The sequence below is a fragment of the Patella vulgata genome, chromosome 5 (genome assembly GCF_932274485.2).
Source record: "Patella vulgata chromosome 5, xgPatVulg1.2, whole genome shotgun sequence".
NCBI classification, from domain to species: domain Eukaryota; kingdom Metazoa; phylum Mollusca; class Gastropoda; family Patellidae; genus Patella; species Patella vulgata.
Genome location: NC_065883.2, coordinates 18,135,580 through 18,147,884, shown reverse-complemented (window position 1 = coordinate 18,147,884; position 12,305 = coordinate 18,135,580). Strand labels below are relative to the sequence as shown.

General features: G+C 37.0%; 1 protein-coding gene across 1 annotated transcript in view; it reads right to left on the bottom strand.

The window, feature by feature from the left end:
- LOC130012879 (allatostatin-A receptor-like) overlaps positions 1–12,010 on the bottom strand; it is a 100,326-nt gene extending 88,316 nt beyond the window's left edge. The window contains exon 1 of the mRNA XM_056100939.1: positions 11,532–12,010. Coding sequence (XP_055956914.1) covers positions 11,532–12,010 — 479 coding nt within the window. The remainder of the gene's footprint in view (positions 1–11,531) is intronic.
- Between the last annotated feature and the right edge of the window lie 295 nt (positions 12,011–12,305).

The window sequence follows — 12,305 nt, the reverse complement described above, 5'->3', positions numbered from 1 at the left end:
ACAATATGTTAGTCCCAGAATCAATGTGTTAAATATGTTATCTGAAACGGGTTGAATGACGTTTTCGTATTAATGTGCAGCGATGAAAAACAGTAAACAACCGCGCGGATAAACACTGAAAGCTAAATAAACCTATGTCTTATGCTTTGTTTACCGAAATGAGGATGCATTGGGCCAATCACAATCACAATGAAAAGTGCCATTAACACACACAATGGTAACTTCTATTGAAGTAAATTCGCCCTCTGAATCCGATGACATTCCTTTGGATGTACATTGATAAATTATAGAAATTCACATAAATTTACTATGCGCTACCATTTTGAAATTGTGTGAATATTATTTGTTTATATTATATTTCTGTTTCTAGGTTACGCGTAGTACATTATAAACAATGAGTGTTAGTTAACCTGTTTCTGTTCATTATTGATATGAATCAATTGTGTGAACGGTTTAATTTTGTTGTTTCTTATTACTATGTTTCGGTTTCTGTTCATTATTGATATGAATCATTGTGCGCACGGTTTAATTTGTTACTGTTTGTTGTTGACTTGAATCAGTGCGCGCTCGCTTTCATGTGTGACCTTTTATTATAATTGATATGAATCAGTGTGCGCTCGGCTTAATTTTTTAATTTTAAATGATGACACGAATCAGTGTGCGCCCGGTTTAATTTGTTACTTTCGATTCTTGATTTGAATCTGTTCGCATCCGGCTTAATATATTTATGTTTGTTGTTGATTTGAATCAGTGCGCGCCTGGCTTTACATATTCTGCATACTTAGTAATTCCTAACTATTTGAAATAAAACGTACCCCCTTTGCCATTTTACACTGTATAATCATTTCCGATTTATTAAATAATCTGTCGATATTACAGGAAGTATACAATATTCTGTAGTCATGAAGATGATTTTGAGATAGTATTTCATACATGTACGTCTTCTATATCCGGATTTGGCATTCCACAACCAGCATACATATACAGTCACTTGTTTCCGTCGTGGGCTAACGGAGTCCTTTGTTGTTTTATTATATTATTCATAGACTATTTTGTTTTGTTTAGGATGTATATTTGTTCATCACAAAGAAATAAAACAATAGCACTTTGGGAGCGGAAACGGAAATCTTGTAATTCAATTTTAGCAGGGATATGGATGATTGCAGATTATCGGAAATAGCGATAATAGAGATTGCATCGCGACATAAGGTTGAATACTTATCTAGATGTGGTTCTATCAAGATGCGTGATAGCGATATTAAATCTCACAGAAACAGTGGAGAATTCGGGATTTTGGAAATGAGATGTTGTAACGCCTTACTCTGCTGCACCGATTGGACTAATGTAGACGGTCGCCCCCCATGCAGCGTGCTATTATTTCGATTTCCAACCGTCAATGTTGCCCCTACGTGCACTCTGGTTTTCTTCCGATCTGAACGACTTCCCACGGTCCTTGTCAGATCCCCCGTGCATCACGCACTGACAAGGGGAAAAGGCAGGCCACACAAGGCGAAGTTTCGGCATTGGTGCATAATTTGAAATTAAATGAAATAAGTTTCATAAATTCAGTTTATTTGACGTGTCTGTTAAAACAGTGGCGGCTCTAGGACGAGTTGGTGGGGAATAGCCCACTGCACCCCTTCATACGTCACTGGGTACAATACATCTGGACGTATTGTCTCTCTTGCGATTATCTCTATATTTTTTATTGATAATACACGACATTATACGTCTGATAAAACCGATATCTTAATATAGCCTACCTTTGAAGAATCGATTTATTGTAAGAGGATATGGGCAGTAAAAAATCTGTTAGAAATTATATGCTGTTGAGCTGAAATGTGTAATTATGTTTTTGATACCCGCGCAGCCTTAGTTACACAGTATGTCAATAGCTATTTCTCGAAAATATCTATATTTATATAAGGAATGGAAAAATATGTAACGTCTACACAATTTATATAACAAGGTTATTTTGGGATTAACGTGCCAACTCTAAGAGTTTATACAGGAGATCCCGATTCCGGTCACATACAAGTGAAGGATTGACTTTGCATCGACAATGTACTGCTTTAGACCTAACGCCCCCCCCCCCCCCACACACACACACCACACACCAACATCACCTCAACAGTAAACATGGTTATAATACTGTCTGTGATATAAGTTATTGAAATCAGGCAGAAATTATTTATTTTCAAAGCAGATCAGATATGGCCGAAATGCCGTTTAACCACCTTTGTAAGGTACTATCGGAAGTCAATTTGATCAAAGCTACTTGATGATCTTAACTAAAGACGTACTAATCCAATGCTCAGACATCAAGTACTTTGACAAAAGCGTGAAGGTTAACTTATAAGGAATCTTACGAAATACGATAGTGCTTGTAAATTACACCCATCAATTAACCAGTAAAACCAATTGAACAAACTCAAGCAATAAAAAAGACACCGCAAGATAGCTGAATGGACTGATTGCTGAATAATTCAATGACATCAATCAGTTGAATGGTATTAGCCAGTCAATGATGGAACCATCCGTGACCGAGGATACGATATTTCCGTTCTAGGTCCGAAATATCCGTGATTGGGGAGACAATTCTGATAATTTTCATTCAAGGGAAATGATTAATTATTAAATGGGGCATTAGTTAAGATAACCCTGACAGTTCTGGCTATAATTGTTAAAAAATAGATAATGAATAGAGAAAATGCTAAAGATTTCAGTCAAATTGCTTCACTCCGATCCAAGATATTAACGATTCAATTTTAGGCTAGCCTCGATCATCTTTACTAAAGTTAGATCTATAATAAACAAAGTCTCGATTATCCGGCCAGTTTTGCATTAAATTATCCACCACAAAATGAATTCAAATCCACTAAAGATCGCATGCTAACGATGGCACCGAGGGTTGATTATGGCCTGGATCAGTTAATTAATGTGTATTTAATAATTTAGATAACATGCAATAGGCAGATTAAACTCTTGCATAATGGATGTTTAATCTTTGAGTATGGAAGGCAGACGCCTGCATTATTCCGACTTTCAAAAGTCGAACAGTTGCCAGAATAATATTCTTCTGTGAGTTATATAACATTTGAAGCCAAAAGGAAAGACCCACAATTGGCAGATTTAGATAATGTACGTCGTATCTCTACAGGGAAATGGTGGGGCCATTAACTCCCCAGACGATAGATAAAGTCACTCGGCTAAGCACCATTAAAACAACATTTGCAGGAAGTGGATCACAATAAATCGGAAGCATAAGTCGGATGCTCATTTATTCGACATCCCCGTGCTTTACACTTCTTGTGTTCATACCCACTCATCCAACTCATCTGCTAAAACATTAAATGATCCCAAGAATAGTTGCAAAATCAAACGGATATTGCCAAAGTTAATGAAATCCGTGTTGCGATATTTTGGTTTTACCTAACCAAAGCTATTTCCATATTTCCAAGCTCCTATAAATCGGTCTTGGCGACTTGGCGTGGTTCTCTGTAGACACATTCTAACACTGAAATTTCGGTATTTACAACAGTTCGAACCGGCTTTACTTTCCGGAAGCATTACTCGTTAAATCTTGAATGTCGTGACATTTCGGAAGCATAATTACAACAGTGCGAACCGGTTTCATTTTCTGAAATCGTACTCAGTATCGAGCTAGAATGTTAAGAAATAATAAACACCATGCCGTATTTAAAATGACATAATAAAGTTATATTTGGGCATTTAAAATTCCCAAAGCAATGTAAAAGATAAAGTTTATGTATAATATACGGGAACATTCGATATAATGAAATAATTATGTAAACTTGTCATTAATTACATTAAATAAATATAGACGGAAGCATAGACAAGATTTCTGTGTGTCCGGCATGTAATGTTGCGAAAGTCATGTTTTGATATTTAGTTTATTGCGGATATTTCATGACCTGAAAACTATATTTTCTAGTTCGAAGATTGGCGATCGATGTAATAAGATTAGTAGAATTTTTGCTCTTTAAATTAATAATAGTATTATTTTATATCTTTAACTAATTATTGGGTTTCATTTTGTAGAGAAGTCATACCTCACGCACTTAAATGGAATGAGTGATGAGTTGACACGTAAAAAGATTTTAAAACCAAACCATAGCTGGTTCTGTGCGAAAACAGAATACCATGTTTATCACTAATGATAGGAAAGTTACCATTGCATTATTTGGTTTAGTAACCAATCATTACAATTAATTACATCATGTTTGACCAATTAGATAATTGAAAGCCGAAACCGAAGGGTAGAAAACCATCAGAGCTCTGGCTGATCAAGAGACATCATGTAGATTCTTTAGTGTTAGACGTCGCCTGAGTTCTTTAGACGACCATATGTTGTAACGGTTTCCTGAGTCTAGCCACGCTGGTTAGACTTTAACAGGAATTTTAAGTATTGTAATGTAACATATGCTTGTAACCTATGTATCCAGTGCTTGATATAAAATGTAGAAACGAACTTTAACATTGTTGTAAGAAGAAAATACAAAAAATGAAAAAGAATCCTAAGAAGAGAATTACAAATATAACCAGATGTAATACTAGACGATCACAAGGCTATTAAAATATGTAGCAGAAGAGAGTATGCATCACATGTCGGCTCTGGGGAGTTTTTGCGTATACATTTAACAAGCGAGGCATAGCGCTGCATATTATTACATCGATTCATTAGCGTGATTACGATAAATTGTGAATACTTTGTAGAATTCGCATTGAATTCAGATTACAGAATTGCGGGAAAGAGTCCTGGATTCAGTTAATTTTAGTCCACGAAAACCGAGGAAAACAGAAAGTGTGTTCCACCCACAGACTATGTTTTGGCAAAGTAACCGTAAACAAAGGTATTATTTATTAACCTAATTTAAGCATACGGTGACAGATTTTAGAATTTTGTTTCTTATGCATTCTTAAGAAATATTTGTAATATTGTCTCTAGTGTATCAAGCTATGACATGTGCGTTAAATGGCATAATGTGTTGACGGTACAAGTGATTTCGAGCCTACGCATGACATGTACGCCACACGTAGTGGGACTACTTGCCAAACATGTTTTTCTTTCGTTTTTTTGTGTTGAGTGGGTGTATAATCTTCCACTCCCCCTCTCTCTCAAACACAGGATATTGTCAAGAAAAAATATATATATTTTAGCTAAACCAAAAAAAAAAGAAGAAGTGTTTTATCTAAATTTTACATAATCTATATAACCAAGTGGAATTGTCTTCGGAATAACTTGATAATTATACAAAATCATATATATTTTTTTCAAATGATTTTAATTTTTTTCAATAAAATATTAAAAATGAAAACGGTTTATCATATAATTAAATGGCTTTAGAACAAACGATAGTATTATTAAAGACCCAAACCCAGTTTCGCTTTGTACACAAAAGAGCACAGAAATGAAATGAAATGGGGTTTAACGTCCTACTGTTCTGCTCCTAAACTGGGTTAATAAAAACGGGCATACGCCATACAGTGTGCTATGAGGGAAATTTTGCCCGGTCAGCGTCGCTACGACCTACTCTTATATCGAATTATGCTATGAGGGAAATTTTGCCCGGACAGCGGCACCATCGCCTACTCTTATATCGAATTCCAACTGCCAAGGGATCTTTTACGTGCACGCCAATGTGTACACGGGACCTCGGTTTTTCGTCCCATCTGAACGACTAGACAGCTGTCCTTTCCAGGCCCTCCGTCCTAAGAGCACAGAATCTCTTATAATTGTTAATATTTGGCCCACTATTAATCCACAGTATAATTTTAGTGACACATTGGGTAAGACACTGATTCACTTACCAGGAGGTCCAGGGTACGATCCGCTTTTGTCCGAGAAAATTCCCCGCTATTTTCTAGCATGGTTTCCCCTTGACAAAGAACAGCGTCCAGTCGTTAGGATGGGACGAAAAACAAAGGTGGATGCAGAAAAATAAGACGTTTAACCCCATTTCATCCATTCATTATAATTTTAAACCCACAGTATTCAAGTGCCATTGTCTCCTAGAAATCAGAAGCCCGTTTTCAACTTTGTAGTATGGATTGTCATATTTACCAAAAATGTGTAATATTCTTCTAAAATCGTATAATATATTGCCAGGTATATTGTACCATATTTTCTGCACCCTTTTAGATTTTCGTAACAGAGTATATCCGGTTAATCCAAGAATGGAATATAACATTTTTTATGTATTTTCTAGAGATTAGCTATTAAATATATTTGAAATCAGATTTGGACTAAGTGGAACCGGGACTTTAAGATGACATAAATTATTAAAACAAATCTTACTTCCTTTCAGTTTAAATTCATGACTTAATCTTGAAGTGTCATATGCTGTAATATAGGGTTGTAAATATATCGAGGAAGCGAATGGAGTATAACAAGAAATATGTTTTTAGGGACGTTAACACTGTCAGAGTTAATCGCATCAATTCTCAGTTCGATGCACCTTTCCGTCTTTGATTCAATTCTACACCAAAAGCTGTGGTAGGTCGTTCAAAATATTCACTAAATAATCTAATCAATGTCGAGTGTTGCTGCAAGACTTAGTCCAATTTTCAACTGCATTATTCGTAATGATAAAACTTTAAAGATACGGTCATCACAGTCGGTCTTTAACTAGTAACAAAATGAAATAAAATGAAACGGGGTTTAATTTCCTACTTTTTTTGCATCAACCGGAAAAATGAAGATGGGCATACACCAATGTAGTCTGATATGAGATAGATGTTGACCTACAGCCTATCCTTGACCGAACTGTAACCGTCAAGGTTTCTTTTACGTAAACGCCCATGTGCACACGTTCTCACCTGCATGGCTAGATACTGTTCCTTACAGACGCTGTATCCTTCGTCACTTGAGAAGGTAAAACCACATCGGAAAATCCCGAGGATATTTCTCGGCCAACACCGGGGTGCAACGCGTGATTCCCAGGTTAACAAGTTAGAACCTTACTCGTTTTGCGCAAAGGTGAAGTTAAATCTACTAAAAGATTTTTAAAAAAAGGAGACATTTTAATCATAGAATTTTTAACCATTACAGAAGTCTAAGTGTTTCTCAATATGATATTTTTATTCTAAGTGAAAGTAGAAATTCATCTTTAACTTTAATAAGATTGGCAGTTACTAAATATAAATTATTTTGTATACATCATTCAATAATCAGTGTAACACCCATACTTTTCTTTTTTACATAATTTCCATTTCACATCCATTATCAAGAATGAAATCTACTTACGATGTAGGGTTGGTGGTCGAATCTCATTGCCTTCTTGGCAGTTTCGATAACCACCAATTGAGAATGGGAGTGATTAAATAAAACAAAACGTTGAAGTATATTTCCAGATGTATTACGTGTTTTGATTTTGTAGAATCAATGAGTGTTCAACCCACAAAGATGTTTACTATATAGACTACATTCCTTATATTCGGTGCAGAACAGCGAGACGTTAAACCCCGTTGCAATTGTCCTTTGTATATAGCTGGTTCACTAACCTATGGAAGCCGATATGTATTCCTTTTTTACCTTCCCCTTAATTTGGACGGGGAAGCTAAAGAGCTGCAACAAAAGGCCACACCGCGCCCCGTCGCTACATCTTGGAAAACGATGACAAATCGCTTAACGGTGTCTTGCCTTCCAGTGATATATAGACCCATAGCGACGAAGTGAAGCCAAGAAGTGAACAACTGGAAGCTAAGATGTTACTCGCCTTCTTACCTTTGCGCTGTTAACTTATGACGAAACGAAATAGCGACGATTAGGACAAATAGGACCCCTTAGTTAACGCGAAGGCAAAAAGAGCGAAGGGGTACATATCAGCATCCGTATTAACCTGCAGTTTCAAAATTCGATCCCCGTGTCGGCTCACGCAGTTGTTTACAATGTGAACTATGATATTTTTATTATTTAACACCGACTCTTTGTCTGCGATATCACTTCGGTGGAAGCGGACGTTAAATAAAGCATTTTCCGCGTTCGATCTCGGCGTTGGCCCAGAAGGTCCCCCGGGGCATTCAAGACAGGTTTACCGTTATCAATAGTGCGGGGCGGATGACGTGGCATGGAAACATGTCTGGTCGTATGGATGAAGCGAAAACCGGAGGTTTCGTTTATACCATTTAAAATAGAAATCCGAGTTATATAGGCCATGGTGTCGTATTCAGTTCACAACTTTCCACGTTAGCCCAGTTGGCATAGAAAAGTATGACGCAAATGGCCATTTCATTTCATGTTTGTATATTTTAGCACTCCTGGATTGTCATTATTGGGTTGAAGCCCAATTCTCATTCAGGCAAATGAAATAGTGGATCGAAAGAAACCGCTAAATAGAACACAATTTGGGTGGTTCGAAACTTCATTGTATAATGTCTAATCAAATTGTCTTTCAAAAGGCTGAAATTTTATTCACTTGTCTTCGTAATTCGTAAATTATATTGCGACCATTTCGATTAACCGGAACTTTGGGCGATGGAACCCTGGATCGACTAATACCTGGCTTATTGGGACAACGAATCGGCTACGAATGAGCTACCGCCCGAGTGACGCTGAATATCATTCAAGGTCTTTATAATTCGAGAATTGTAACATGCCGTCGCCAATAAGATGGTCCGCGGAACGAGGCAATTACCGTACTTCATTCAATTTATGAAAGATAGTTAGGATCGCCTTTAAAGTACAAAGTGTCTAGCCCTGGCGGTAGCAGGCTTCGTCACACATTGTCGATCGTGTAGAAGATATCACTTTAGGACTAATTGACGAATACTGAAGGATCGATCAACATGCACTTACGTGCGGGTTAGCGTATCGAGGATACGGAAGATATATAAACTTTTAATAAGATAAGTTGATGGTGAATAATAAGTGATAATTAAAAGATATACAGACGCCAATAATAACATCATAGAGACTAGGAACATTTTCTTAATGAAGTATATTTGATGATTATGATATTACATCGATTATTGTAATCAAATCAACTAGTCTTTGGAAATAATTATGTCGTTTATCCCTATAGCTGTTTATTCTTGTCCCTTTAATTATCTCATAGGATTACGGTCCGGTGAAATCTGATTATAATCAGTATCAGGCCCGTTGGGTGTGGGTAGGAGGGTGTGCGTGTTATGGTAGCCCTCACCCACCACTTTGAAATATGGTGCCCTTACAAAGAAGTGTGCCCCCCCCCCCCACTCCCAAAATTCACCATTGATACCACGATTTTCCAAACATTTCATCCTACTGATACCGCATCAGATGATCATAAAATAAAATGAAATGCGGTTCAACGATCTGTTTTTCTGCACCAACCGGACCAATTAAGACGGGTATACGTCATGCAGTGTGCTTTGAACGAAATATTGCGCTTACTCCTAAGACGGTAGTGAGCATGTGCCTTACTCACTGAGCCCCCAGCTCCCAACGATGATAAAAAGTCTAAATTAATTAACGCCCGAATAACTGATTTTGTGTTCCACATTCCCTACTAGCCAATAGCAAAGTCGCACGACAAATAAAATCGAAAGAAACCAATTTAATCTATTATACCTGTCGTACATTGATTGGGTTCTACGTAAACGGAGAGACATTACTCCACGATTTGCGAGTGATGAATTCCAATAGGGTTCTTCCTCTTGTCTCAACAGTAATTCCGAAGAGGTTTTATTTAATTCCACAGACAACTTTGTTCTTTATCGATTTCTTCCTTTGACTTGTCCCATCATGTGCCCGAGAAAAAGTCCTTTGCCCTGATCAGAAGAATTCATTAGGGTTCTCCTTTATTCTACTGAGAATTCTGTCCTTTTTTTTCCTAGATTGAACATACATTCGCTGATAACCCGGTGTCGTGTTCGATTAACGTTTTAAAGGTTTCGCCTTAGGTACTATAACGGGTCTCCATTGTTCTGTACTTTGATTAATCAAATATTCTATAACTAAGAAATCAGAAATAATCAGAACACAGCATGTTTCTGTGACTATGGTGTGAATATATAAAACACAGGGCCATTAATGACACGCACGTTATCCATTAAATGCCCCTTTTTTTACTATTCTCCAAAAACAAGTTCGCTCTTCTTTCATATTTCGTAACGAATTTATTCTCAAGCAACCATTCGGTCCATACCGTTAAGAAAAATAACCGCCGTTGTGCAGTTCCATAATTCGTTAATAGAAATAAGATTAACTAGGATAGAAAGGGGGTAAAGGTAGATTACACGATCATGTCATTGTCAATTTTGCATAATCTATGGTGATGTGCAATTAGGCTAAGCCGTGGTACACTATTTTGACTATCGCGAGGCAGAGTAGTCTACGAACATTAAAGACCACGTAAGATCAAAAATCTAAATTGCTATCTGCGTGTACGTCATTGAACTTTTTTAGTGGGTATTGCCAAACGCCTTTTATGATAACTTTTGTAAATTGACCGGTACTTATTGCCTAAAGTGACTGAATTGTTGCAGTATTTTGTCTATTGTTCTATAATAGGCAACTTTAAAACGAATTTCTCCGTATTAACGTGGGTGACTTTCTAATAAATAATACATCAACATGTTTACAAGTCGGATTTTTGTGAATGCGTCATGTGTGGAAAGGTGAGCGTAGACGAATAATTCCACAAATATCGCTAATATATCAAATGACACTTTTTACCTACGCAGACTCGATTTGAAAGAACAGATCAATCTAAGATATCATAAATACCTTTAAATGCAGAAGGAGTTCGCCCAATTTAAGATACAATTGTAAAACTAAAAAACCGATAGGCTTAAATAATATGCAAGGTAGTTAAGAATTTAAAACATCTGCTGTCAAGTCTTAAGATTAAGGGGGGTTGGATGGCGGAATGGTTAGCACGTGCGCGCTGTATCATAAAGTCTGTCATTGAGTCGACTAGCGTGGTTTCGATATCCCGGTTGAACGTGACAAGGAGTAGGGTCGCCTGTCCAACCTCGTGGGTTTACTCCGGGTCCTCCGGTTTCGTCCCACCGTTGAAGACCCCTACGCGCAAGCGAATTATGGAAATAGAATTGAACCATATGTTAGTCCCGAAATGACTTATTATGTGTCGAGTGGACGTTAAACCCATTTCTCTTGATATGAAAACAAATTGAGTTTTATAAAATTATATAACAAAATTGAATCCTGGACTATGGCATTCCATTGATCGCTAGCTAAAATATAACACTTTACGGGTAGTAGTAAGTTTTTAGCCGGTTTCAATGGAATTAACGACCCCCGTCTGAAATTCCTAAGGATCAGGGGTGCACTGTCGAAAGAAGTGTGCTTTGATTACTGATGAATAAAACATGAATTCCTGTTTTTCTAATTGGTATTCCCTTTTAAAAATCACAATGCCACATCTGAAAACAATTGACCTAACCAAGCCAATCATATCTAGATACAAAGAAATGTTGTATAATTATCAGGGGGATTTGGAAAGAATCAAAAACATTGAAATACTGTTATAGAGTAATTAAACTTCCAATAAAATCAATCGACTTACCTCTCTAGGGAAATAGCGACAAGGGTGAGAACACTAGCAAAAACAAATATAGGCAACAAGTAATTGAGTACAGAACACAGAGCATCACTGCCAAATACGTGCCATTCACACGGTGCTGTATATTCCAAAAGTTTTAAGGGCATGACAATCGCAGAAACCAAGAGATCTGAGATAGCTAAGTTAACAATATAGTAGTTAGTTACTGTATGCATATGGGTATTTCTCCAAACTGTCCAAATAACCAAGCTATTTCCGGTAACAGCCAAAAATATGACAAGACTATACAGAACGGCTATAGCCATGCTTACGGCGGGAATTTGGGTGTAGTCGCGGTGACGATCGGACAAATCCCCACAGCTGGATGGGGAATGGCTTTCCGTCCCGTTACCTCCATAGTACTCCCAGTAGAGGTCGTCGTCATCTTTAGAATGATATACAGAAGCATTGTTGGTCAGATCAAATATGGAGATTTCGGCCATAATACAGGTATCGTATTTCAACACTCACTTGGAATATAGAACATCGATTGTCAGTAACGTTATTTGCACATTACCACGGATTACAATGGTTTTAATATTCTTTGTGGTATTTTATAGACGATTTCATTTTACAACAACATTAAGAAACAAACCGAACAGACTGTTTAATTTTTCCCACGGGTGTTATATATATTGTATAGATATATATATAACAATCCAAATCGTATTAGATCTCGTTAAGTGTTTTGAGTGGAAATTGTATTTACTGGCCTTTATACGAAACTACGGCTACACA